Source organism: Apis cerana, linkage group LG6 (assembly GCF_029169275.1).
Source record: "Apis cerana isolate GH-2021 linkage group LG6, AcerK_1.0, whole genome shotgun sequence".
Lineage (NCBI taxonomy): Eukaryota > Metazoa > Arthropoda > Insecta > Hymenoptera > Apidae > Apis > Apis cerana.
In genome coordinates, this window is record NC_083857.1 from 13,524,422 (window position 1) to 13,537,090 (window position 12,669).

The 12,669-nt window shown below is 42.4% G+C and overlaps 1 protein-coding gene and 1 non-coding gene across 4 annotated transcripts in view; both read left to right on the forward strand.

Moving 5' to 3' along the window:
- Positions 1-12,669, forward strand: part of LOC107994100 (uncharacterized) — a 230,508-nt gene that overhangs the window by 12,786 nt on the left and 205,053 nt on the right. For 2 of the 3 annotated variants that reach the window (XM_062076528.1, XM_062076526.1), the window contains exon 2: positions 11,873-12,064. The exons of the other annotated variant lie outside the window; for it this stretch is intronic. In XM_062076528.1, coding sequence (XP_061932512.1) covers positions 11,873-12,064 — 192 coding nt within the window. The remainder of the gene's footprint in view (positions 1-11,872; positions 12,065-12,669) is intronic. 3 annotated transcript variants of the gene reach the window in all.
- Positions 1,346-1,418, forward strand: Trnaf-gaa (transfer RNA phenylalanine (anticodon GAA)). Its single transcript has one exon. It is a non-coding gene; the product is annotated as a tRNA-Phe (tRNA).

The window sequence follows — 12,669 nt, forward strand, 5'->3', positions numbered from 1 at the left end:
CATTGTCTACATCCCCGCGGAGGCACGGTGTAGCCGAGGATTTAAGGAGCGGGTGGATCGCGTAGGCGGCTGGTGTAAAACCGAGCTTTACGGCGCTCGTCGCCCCGTCGATCGTGAGATCGTATTAGAGCGGCGCGCCGAGTTTCGGCTTAGGTCGAGGGAGCGGAGAAATTGTGCCCCCTACTCCGCTCGTGCCTCTCCTCGAGTAGGTGCGAAGGGGACGAAGAAAGAATCGAAGGTAAGAAAGAGACGAGTAAAGATCGTATATGGATATCGATATGGTGTGGCGAATGCGAGAGGAGGATAGGATGTAAAGAGAAATGGTGAGGAGTTAATGGGAGAGACGAAGAAATGGATCGAAAGGGGCGAAGGAAGAGAGAGAGAGAGAGATCGAAGGGCACATGGAAGGAACAGCGTGTAACGATGTATCAAGCTGTTGCGCCCCTGGCGTGTCCGGCAATGGTGGATCGTCGCTTTGAGGTGGACCGCGCCGCTTCGGCTCTGCATCATGCCTTTACACGCTTCCAATGCCCAAACGAGGGACGATAATGCCTCGCTCTCGTCTTGTTCCCGCGCATAGACACTATTAATTTCGTATATTCCCTGTCTCGCGGTCTTAAACACAGGGGGAGGAGGAGGTCTGTTCGATTGACTCGTTCCCCTCGATGTATACTCGTTCCTTTTAACGTCAACTCGACCACGATCCCGCGAGGTTTTCAAAAGTCATTACCGCGAGCACGTCCTTTTAACCGCTGCTAAATTGCGTACGTAATGCCGGATAATTCCGGCGTTAGACACCGGGCATAGGCAAGATCCACTTCTATGGCGCGAGGTGTTATCGGTGTTGCACACGCGCAACGGCCGATTGGAATTTAAATTTCAACGCGTTTTAACGACTTTTATGGTTATTCCGCGGAGAGATGGGATCCATCGTTGGACGAATTCGTGATTTAACGAGCGTGTAGAAATCGTTTCTTTCTTTTTCTCTTCGTGATCGCTCCTATATGTGATAACATCGTTCGATCTTCATCGAATCCTAGTCCTCCGCTATTATTAACAGAGAAATTCTAACGAATCGTGGTTAAGTTGCGATCTCGACGCGACTCATCTTCTTCTTCTTTATTTATTTCTTCTCGTTTCTTTTATTATTTTTGTTTATTGGTCAATTTTGTTTATTGCGTTTATAATAAGATTATTTAAGTCGTTAGAGTCACGTTGAATTAATTATGTCACGAGATGTATTAATTTATGTATTAAATCATTCTTAATCGTTGATATATATTTGTTTATGTATTTGATCGTGTACATTGCGTATTTATACCGAATTGGAAACCTAACCTCTCGAGCCGAAATAGCTCAGTTGGGAGAGCGTTAGACTGAAGATCTAAATGTCCCCGGTTCAATCCCGGGTTTCGGCAATCTGTTTTTTTTTCTTTCCAACATTATTTTTTTTTACTTACAAATTATCTCATACAAATTTACAACAACCAAAAATAAATAAATAAATAAATAATCTTATTTACTCCAAGTTTAATTAATATTAGATGTAACATGCTATAAAATAGTACGTATATAAAAGATAAGTTTTGAACATTTTCTCGTTTTTCATCCTTGCGAATGTGAATATATTTGCTCGATAGTAAATGTTACGTAACTGCAACCAATTACGTCTTGTTGAAAAGAACAACAAAGCCAGTGCTCGTACCAGTGGTGCAGGAAAATTTTAATCCCATTCAAGAGCGATCGCGAATCGCAAGTGGCAGTTTTCGATATTTAAAATTCAGTAACCGTCGATTAATCCCGGCACTCAAACCCGGCTCGTCCCAACCTCGACTCGTTAACGCGGCTAGATTAAAATTTTCGTTCGCCCCGGCGCAATAAATTCCATTAATAACATCGCATGATACCCTTTACCTTCGGTATCGGAAACGGTACATAATTATTACGCTGAACGATCGCGGCATCGCGTGTGACGTTGTAAACCCCCGCTTCTAAACGGGTCCGACCGATAATCTCGCGATCTTGTTCTCGAGCATGGATACTATTAATTTCGTGTCCCTCGCCGCGCAACTCGCTCCGTGTTTTTTCGATTGACTCGTTTATCTTGCTTTCCGCCGATTTCGCTGTAATTAGAAGCACCGATAGGGAATTAATTCGTCGGGTATCGTATAAACTCGTTCTTTTTATAATAAGATACGAGCCGGAGTATTTTTTTTATCGATCGATTCGTTCGCATTTGGAAAAATAAAAAAGTGAAGTAAGGTAAGATATCGCGTTCTCCTTTAATTTATTTTCTCTCTATCTCGATCGCCCGCGTATTTTTTCGTTCGAAACTCTTCGCGAATTCTCACTGGAGTCGTTCCTCCGTTCGCATCCCGCAACAATAATCGAATTTTTTTTCTCAGAGTGTACACTCGAGAACGCTTACGAGCTCTCATTACATTGTTAAATAACTTTAAACTCGGTGTCTCAAAAGGAACAGTCTCGAATTTATTCGACGTCTTTCAAAATCCACTCATCATAAGCACGTAACGATCGACGCAACGTAACGACAGGTGTTTCCCAGCGCAAGCATGCCGACTGCGTGCATTCTGAATGCGTGCAGGGAAACGCGTGCACGATTCGCACGTGCCACGCACGCCGTTTCGCCCGGAAAGCTCCTTCCATCGACCGCTTTACGTCTTCCAGCCCTTTCGATATCGTCCCTTCGTGGAGGATCGACCGGACGTACGGTTGATTAGCCGCGCTCGATTTCCTGGAAAACGGTGCCAATTCGCTCGGTACACTTCGATTATTATTCGCAACCATTCTGCGTTTCCTTTTTCATTAGGAACTGTATGGGACTCGTGTTCAGTTCCCATTAAATATGCGATATTTCATCGAATGTGGATTACAGATATAGCGAATTTTTCATAAATTCTTTCATATTCAAATAAAGATTTTTTTTTCCTACGATATTTTTCAAAAAAATCGAAATCCTAGAGCCGTGTCATTATCTTTTATATGATATTTGAAACGATTGATAAACGATTCGTGTAAATAAGATTATTGAATATACATTATTCGTACAACGAATTTTTAATAAATTCTCTTGTGTTCAAATAAAGATCCAGAACCATACCATTACTTTTTTACATAACATTTGAAACAATGTAAATAACCATAATCATTGAACATGCATTGAACATAGAATTTTTCATAAATTCTTTCATATTCAAATAAAGATTTTTTTTTCCTACGATATCTTTCGAAAAAATCGAAATCCTAGAGCCGTGTCATTATTTTTTATATAATATTTGAAACGATTGGTAAACGATTCGTGTAAATATGGTCATTGAATGTACATTATTCGTACGACGAATTTTTAATAAATTCTTTTGTGTTCAAAATTTCTCAAGTGTACAATATTTCTATCAAAAGTCCAAGTTTTGTTAAAAATAAAATCTTCCATGCGACGTCGATTTCCATTCCAGAACCGTACCATTACTTTTTTACATTTGAAACGATGTAAATAACCATAATCATTATTTTTATATAATATTTGAAACGATTGGTAAACGATTCGTGTAAATATGGTCATTAAATGTACATTATTCGTACAACGAATTTTTAATAAATTCTCTTGTGTTCAAATAAAGATCCAGAACCGTACCATTACTTTTTTACATTTGAAACGATGTAAATAACCATAATCATTGAACATACGAATTTTTGATAAATTCTTTTATATTCAATTTTATTAATTTCACGTTTCCCCCGAGTGTACGATACTTTTGGCGAAGATCCAAATTTTGTTATATAAAAAAAATAAAATTCCTCCGCGCGATACGCTCGTACAACCTGTTGAGATCGCGCGCGTAAACGCGGGGAGAAAGAGACGTAGAAACAGAGAGAACGTGGAACCCAATTAAAGCACGGGACGTGTCCTAATTAACTCCTCAATTACGCGATTCCCCTCTGATTCAGGGGGCAAACAAAGAAAGGCGGGCCGGTTTCGAAGAAGCGGGGTGGCCGGCACAACAACTTCACCCCCTCCATACCATCCCCCAGGGCTGTGGGTACACATTATAATTGCGCATATTAAAATGGCGTCACGACTCCTCCCCCGTCCACCCATCCATCCATCCATCCATCCATCCAGCCAGCCATCTTTAATCAATAATGGAGCATCAGGGACCATGACAACAGATACCCTTTCCCCGGATCTCTCTGTCTCCTGGACCCTTTACCACCCTCCGTGACCCTCTCCCCAGACAGAGGCAAGGGTTGCCCGGCCTTCCTCTGGTTTGCCCGTTTAAGGAATTGCTGGTAAACTCCACAACGTTCATTATCGTTCCCCTTTCATTGTTCAAAGTTCGTCAGAGTCGTGTAATGGTTGGATAGTCGTAAGATTGTATCGAAGAAAGGCATATTTATGTAATAGTGCATCCTCTGTCAAATGTCTATTCACTTCTTCGACAATATATATATGTATACTTTCAAATTAAGGACAAATATATACAAGAATCTGAACCGTAATTAGAACGTTCGTCCTCAATTCTGAATCCTTACTTCCCACCAACTGACGATAAATAAGTTCTCGTTCGAGGAAGAGGGACTCGAGAGAGGAGGCTTCGTCGAATTTACGAGACAACTTTTCCTGCGATACGTTGGAAAGTTTGTTGGGGCGGTGATCGAGACTTGTGGGGAAATAACGGCGACGACAGCGACACCGCGTCGTTCGACGATGGGCCATCTGCGAGCCGTGGCAATTTTTATACACCGTGTATATAATAAAAGGTTGACAAGAAAATCGATACGTTTCTCCTCAAAGTGGTCGATACCTTTTCTCACAAATTTTTCCCTTCTCTAAATTGTAAAAATTGTATACGTGAAATATCTTTAAAGATATATCGAGAGAGAATTTAAATTTGAACAGTGGAAATAAAAATTCGAGAGGAACAATCAATTTCAAGTTTTCCAAAAGCGTTGCTCCAATGAATCGAATCGACGTATATATATATATATATATACATATAATAAATTTCAGAAGAAAGAGAACGCATAATTAATTCAATCGCGTTTCCGAAAAATTCGTTCTCACCCTCGATCTTTCGAAACGGGAGGAACAAAAGCGAAAGGAAGAAAAAAAGAGGAATCTCGTTAAAGGGGAGAGAGCGATACCCAAACGTCAAACGTTCCACCCCATCCCCGTTAAAGCGTCCGTAAATAACAAAACATTAATACAATCCCGCTGTTTAATTCACATCGCATTCTACCCGCCCACCCTTCCACGCAACAACCCGTATTTCATGCGGGTTGCAATATTAATCCGCGTGGCGTGGTAAAAGGCAGAGAGAAAATTCCCGCGAACCACCCCATTTGCCTCCCTCTCGCGTCGACGAAAGGATAATGAATAAAATGGTAAATAACGAAGCGAGGAATAGCGAGGGGAGGATCGTCGATGACCGGAGGATCGGATTTTTCATTTTTCCTCTGTCTTTTCCTCCTGTCCTGTATTATAACGCATTTCTTATTTAAAAGCGGCGCGTGCACGTAACAACGATAGGTGATCGATACGAGGTTCTTCCTCGAGTCGAATCGTCTCCCTCGAGTGCGAAATAAGTTCGATAAATAACGTGTTGCACGCCTCCTTTCCTTCTTCGTCGTTGCAAGGATTTTCTTTTTCCTGGCCGATTGAGAAAGGTTAGGAGTATTTCTTGAAATATTTTAAATTTCCATGGACCAAGTGATGATTTATTCAAATACTTTATTTAAATGAATAAGTCTTTCAATTTTCCTTGGCTATTAACGGAAAGCTTACAAGTTCGATTTTCTCAGTCGACATGTGCGATTAACGTTTAACTTTTCTGAAATCAAGTGACTGGAATTTGCCACCGAATTACCAGCCAATCTCACTCAAGTTTTCCCTCCTCGTACGTCCACTCAAATGCTAAGAGATCCGGAAGCGGAAACGGCCGAGCCACCATTGGCTGAGTTTTATCGGTAACGACTAACGAACCGCGCAGTCGATAAGTATTGCTAACCTTTCCCGCGTGAACAGCGATCATTCGCACGGTCGAATAGGCCTTAATGGGTGTAATATATATCCCAAGCGTTAATAAGCCGCGAATACCGCTCGCGCCTTTGGGCAGAAAATTCTTCGTTTCCCTCCCCGAGATGTGGATACGCATGAGACGTGCCGGCTATGACTCACCCGTCCACTCGATTGATCGCAGGTGACGACGAACTGTGGCGCTGGCGCTACAATTTTCCCATGCGCCTATACATCTCCTCGGCCGGGAATAATAATTACGTTCTCGCGCAGGGAAACGTCGATCTTTCTGTCCGATTTCTTTCCTCTATCCGTACCTCACAAGACAAGATTTACGCCGCTTTGAATTATCGCGAATAATTTGCATTGGCCTGCGCGCGGATAGAGAGAGAGAGAGAGAGAGAGAGGATCGATGAGGTTGGACGAGTCCCTCGTCCTTCCTTTCCCTTTTTTTACAGTTATTTTTACGACAAGCCGTATTTATTTCTCAAGCTCTCGAGCAAGATTACACTCGACTATGGTTTTTCAATTTTTCGCTATTGCTCTACGTTTATTTCCACCGTTTCATTAAACGAAAACGAGCTCACGTCTGCTTCAAGTCTCAGCTTCCTCCCTCCAACCTTTTTAAAGTATTCGATTCAATGGATCTTAACTCGAGATTCCTACTACTTTCTGAAAAGACAAAGCAAGCGAAATAAGAATTACGACGTTCACGGTCGCAGCGGCGCGTGCGACTCTGTTGTCGTCTGGCCACGGCTCGCGATTACGTACATAGGTGGGCGGCGCATAGCGTGTCGCGCAAGTGCGACGACGTCATCAGATAAACCCGCTTTTAACCGGCCGTTTAGCTCGATTGAAAACCGTAACCGGCGGCTCGCGAGTGTCGCCGAGCTGTGTTGCGCACCGTTGCGCGGCCACTGCAACCTCCTTTTGTCTCGTGAATTTCATGCTTGTTACCCACCGTTTAACCTTCCGCCCATCGGGGGCCGAGATGGTTCAGGAACGATGGTTTTCTTTCGTGCAGCGAAAAGTTTTATCCCATCTTTTTTTCTTCCCAATTTTAAAATAAATGACAATCAACGTTTCTTCAAGTTGTCCTTTTATTCATTCGTGTTTAACTCTTTCTTTGAGAAGTATTAGGCTAGACATTTCGGTGAAGATTCTATCTGCGAAAATTAACCGATATTCACCGATTGTCTCTCCTTTCGTTTACAGTTGTTCTTTTTAAAAATAAGATATATTCGAGAAGCCGATCTAACGAAGATTACAAAGTTTCGAAAATATATATTTTTCTTGCCTTCCACCATTTAGCATCGAGAAATTATTCTTTCGATTCATAATTTATAAATACATTATTATGTCCATATAAAAAAAAATATCCAAGAATAAATCAATCCATGCCCTTTGAATCACGAACAGAAAATTTTCCTTTTCCCTCCTGCATGCAGCAAAAATGAAAGATCGTCTCGAATCTCGCTCGTCGGATTGTTTTTCAACGTACCGATAAAACCGACGATGATCGACGCATTTACACGGCGTTGCCGCTTCCTCGATCTCGAAGATAGCGATGATCGCCGTGAAAATGACACGCTCGACGTTCCTTATACGCGGCGTGTTTGCCAGGTCGCAGGGCGAAGGGGTCGATGAACCCGAATCGAAGCTCGGCCGCTCGTTTCCACGATTCATCGGCGGATCGAAACGATCTCCAAGTAACGTTAAAATTAGTTAGATTCACTCGATGTACAAATTCATCATAATTACTCGAATCAAACTACATATACGTATATACGTACACATATCGTCACTTGGCATCTCGTGAAACTTTCTCAAATGACTCGGTCAAAACGTCCTCTCCCTCCACGCTCGCCTCGAAATACAAACGAAGAGACACGGTATGCGCGATATCTCGCGTATGATCGACGAGAAGAAACGTCCGTGGAACGCAATCTGCGCGACATTATCGTAAGATCGATCGACGAACTCCAGGGAAGAGATGCGCCAGCAGGAGAAGATTTGCATAGGTCGAAAGCTTACGAGTTGGTTGTCATCGAAAATTGTTGGCTGTCGCGTAACGTTCGATAAAGCTCGCAATTAGTCGGCAAAGGGCTCGAGCAAGAAGAAAAGGTGGAAAGGCTGTAATTTTCATTCGCGTTACGATGTTGAACAATTTCGCAAAAAGAGAAAATTTTGTCGCCGTTAATTATCGATTTTGTATAAGAATCACGATCGTTCAACGAGCGTTGATTAGTTGTACGGATTTATTTCAATTTAACGAAAATGTTGGAGCATTGTCTCGAACGAGGATTAGAAAAACAAGTCGTCTCGATGTATGGCTCGGTTTATTAGAACTTGAGATAAGCATCAACCTTCTTATTCAACCATCTGCGGAGTATTAACGACGTCGGTGATTAAGCGTGCTGCAACCAATACTTTATTACGTTCCAAGAAAAATCAATTATCGTAAACTTGCCTCCCCCTCTTATCATTTAAATCGTCCCTTATCCTTCCAAATTCGCCATTGATCTTTATCAAACCCTATTTATACGACATTTGAGCAACATTTTTTATCTCTGCTCCAGAAAATCTTTAATTCGAAACATATACATATATAATCAAATATTATTAATATAAATTAAATTCTTCCAATAATTCAATGGGACTTCTTCAACCGAGAGAACAAAAATTTTTTTCCCTCGCACGAACTTGGGTATACTTGGATGAAGGGGCGGAAGAGAGAGAGAGGGATTTAAAAACGGGATATTAAACGGGTCAAATTGTTGGATGATTTATCCACTCGGTCGATTCGAGCCGGCGGCAGCCTCGCCTCCCCTCGCTTCCAGTGATCGATATTCGTCGCTTAAGAACCATTAAGCTGGCCCACGGCATAATTACACGGCAGGACAGATTGCACGGTTATCGGTATGTACCGCCAAATTGATTCGAACGGATACGATTTTGAAAAATCGGGGAAAAGTCGGGACGATCGATCTCCGCTCTTTTTCTTGTTCGATGAAAAATTCCTCTCGGGATGAAAAATCGAAATCCATGTTTAATTCGACACGAGACGAGCAAATTGCACGGTTGTTAAAATGCAGTTATTAATTATCATACCGGAGGATAACTTTTATATATTTTTTTATGGGGAAATGCTTTCATTACAGACGTTTGTTAACGGATTGTACGGAAAATCAAGGGAAAATGTTCGGAGAAGGAGACTTTGGAGACTTAAACTCTCGACAAATCTGGCAACCGCCGATCTATGCATCGCGTAAATTTTATCGCGGGGCAATAAAGACGTCGTTAAATCGTTTCCAATCGTTCGCTTCTAACTTTATCCGACCGGGCAACAATGACATCATGATCGCAACTATTTTTTCTCTCTCTCTCTCCTTTTTATATATATATATATATATTTGAAACGTTTAATCTTTAACACGTTGTTGACACGGAACAAACGGAGGCAAAGATACTTGTGCATCTCGAGCCACGTGTAACGCGCGGCCTATTTTCGTTGCGTTCGCGGGTTTAAGGGGAGGAGCGGGATTTTTCAGATTCCAGGGAGGCCGAGTCAGCAACGCCGCCTCGTAGCAACCAAAGTAGACGCATCTCGCGTGCAACTTATCGGGACCTGGAAAAATATTTACCTTCCGATTAATCAGCGTCCCCTCTGCGACGTGCATCATAATCGTGATCTACGAACGATCCACCGACCGAAAATAGTGCATCGCCACGTAATCCCCCCCGTGCCGCGAATAAACCTCCCCCCGAAAAATCGTACAAGCCTCGTAGATTTTTTTCAAACGAGCTTTATTAATCTTCTTAATTTAATTCCACTCTGTTGATTAATCAAGAAATGCATCTTTTTCAGGCTAACTTTTAACACTTATTCGATTTCTGAATAATTCCAATTTTAGAAAAATTAAATATATATATTGTTCGTGTCGCAAAAAGAATCGCAAAATGGCGCGCGGGTCGGTCTGGGCGAAGGAAACGGGGACGAGTGGCGAGGTGAGAACAGGAGGCGCGTCACCGGGAAACGTCGTTCGGGCAAGGTCGGCCGATTTCCGTTACCGCGGTTGCGTGTAAACGATCCCGTGCTTACAGAATGGCCGTGGTAAACAGAAAATAACAGAAGCGTGGAGGAGAAACCTCGGTGGCGAAGTAGCGTTAACTCAACCGGCTTTAGTAGTTTGTTATTTCGGTTTTGCCGTTAACTCCCGCGTAGCCAGCGACAAGAGACATTCGCCAGACCACCGCCGTCCGAAACCATTCCATCCTCCCCCTCTCCCTCCTTCTCCCTCTTCTCGCGTCCGTGATCCCCCCCTCCATCCTCGAAATAACCGAAACCCGCCGATGTATTATCGCGCCGTGGTGACGTAACAGGCCTCGTGGCCTGGATGGATCCGTGTCCAAGGACTGGATCGTGCGCCACCTAGTAGTATTTTTGTGTAGTATCGTGTACAATCTTTCGTTGCAATTGTCATTGGGACGTGAAAGAAAAGATTTTATAATACTTTGAAATTCTCTGTTGGAATCAATATTTCCAAAATTCCTTATATGTAGTAGGATAAAAAAGTTTGTATATTTTTACCGTCCATTGCACGAATTTTTAAGACGAGTTGACAAGCTACAAGCCAGACTGCTTCCTTGGCGAAAGGCAGCCTTGAACATACCAGCTTAATAAATTAATAGCTCTCGATTTTAAATGCTTTCAAATTCTTTATTACATCCTACCCTCCAAATCCTTGAGAAAAATCCTCGAAGCGACGTTGTAGTAGCGTTTTAATTGATCCTTTATTTTTTTTCGGAACGAATATTTGTCTATCAAGACTATCAAAGTTTCCCTAAGGAATAAGAATAAAAGGAAGGAAGCAACGCAAGCAATATTCGCCTAGCAGGGATAAACCTTTCCCCCAGCAAAAAGCCAGCAAGAATCGTTGACAAAAGGCTCGGCTTGGCGCGTTATCGTATCTCGCCCCGATCAAACGATTCGGCCATTTTGTCGAATGGGAATAACCGCGTGGAATTTGCGCGTCGCCGTGATCGTCGCGACGCGACGGGACGATCAAAAGGTCTTTACGTACCACGGTGAACGGAACATAATCGTGGCTTCCTTTTCATCCTCTCCACCATCCCGGCCCTTCTTTATAACAGAATATACACGTACAATGGACCACACGCATTCCTCGTGACCTCGACGGGGGTACCCCTTCTTACAGGGTCAGGGGCGTGTGTCATCTATCTTGGGGAGGTTCATATTCACTCGGTGACACTAATGCCTGCTTTCTCCGCTTTATCTTCACGACGCGTATTTTCTTCTTCTTCTTCCTCCTCCTCCTCCTCTTCTTTTTTCTTCTTCTTCTTCTTCCTCTCCTTTTTTCTCTTTTCGTTTCTTTTTCGTTGCTTCGCGCTCGACGACAGGCAAATGATATTTGGGTATAAGCGAGTTTGACGGGTTCTTTTGTCGAGGATGGACTTTTTTTTTTTCTTCTTCTTCTCCCGATGTCTTCTCGACGATAGGGTTTATCTCGATGATAGGGAAATTATTTGGAGATTGTGGGAGTTTGATAAGGTTAAGGGTTCTTTTTTCCTTTCTCTCGGTTTATCTTGGTGATAAAGTGTGGTTTTTTTCGGTGTGGTTTATTTTGTTCCTTTAAGGATTTCGAGTGGTTTTTCGAAAGTAAATCAACGTTTTTTTGTTGAGGGAGACGATTTAGTACGACGCGCTAAAGTGAAAAATTGGAGATTTTTCAGAGGAGAGTAGCATAAACTTCTCTACCAAATTTCTATCTATCGAAGATTTGAAACTTAAATGACGATGGAAACGTTTAATTTCAGTGGCCAACGTGGTTCTACAGGCCGGATTTCCCTCTCGGCACTCAACTGCCCACCAGCCACGTATCGAATCCGAGCAACGTTCCTACTTCGTCCCCCCTGTGCCCCAGGACCCACTTGCAATCAGAGGCGTCCAAGGTCCCCGAATTTCTCGATAGCAGCAAAATCCACGGACAAACGCCGACGATATGCACGGTAAGACGAATCGAATAAAATATCTCTTATCCTTATCCATTCTGAACAAACCAACGATCTAAAACGCGATCTAAAACGCATATCGCGACGCGAGGAGACCGTTCGAGCGATAATTTTACCTCTCTCGAGATGATTTCGCACGAGTGAATGATTTCACGGTGTAAAAATTAAAGTAAAATTAAAGTAAAAGGATGTCGCGAGATCAAGTCGTCGATGGATTGAAACGTTGCCTCGATCGATAATAAGCTGCCCTAAATGGCGGCGGCGGTGAGAGAGAAGGAGGCTCGTTATTAAAATTCCTGTCGGGACGCTGTCACCTGCGTTGAAATTATCGGCTGATTGATTGCCGGGTAATTTTTCCTTCCACCTCTCCTTCGTTTCTAGCAAAGCAAGATGGAATCCTTCCCGTAGTAAGATTCTTTAACGAGAGAACCTTTTCTTCCCTCTATTTACTTGTTTATTAATTTATTATGAATAATATTATTATATTAATATACACGAACCTTATTATTTTCTTTTTCCAAAATTGTCGGTTTAATTGCAAAATATTTCTAGAGGCGCGTTTTTATTTCGCTTTATTATCGTGTACGATAAAAGTTGCTTTT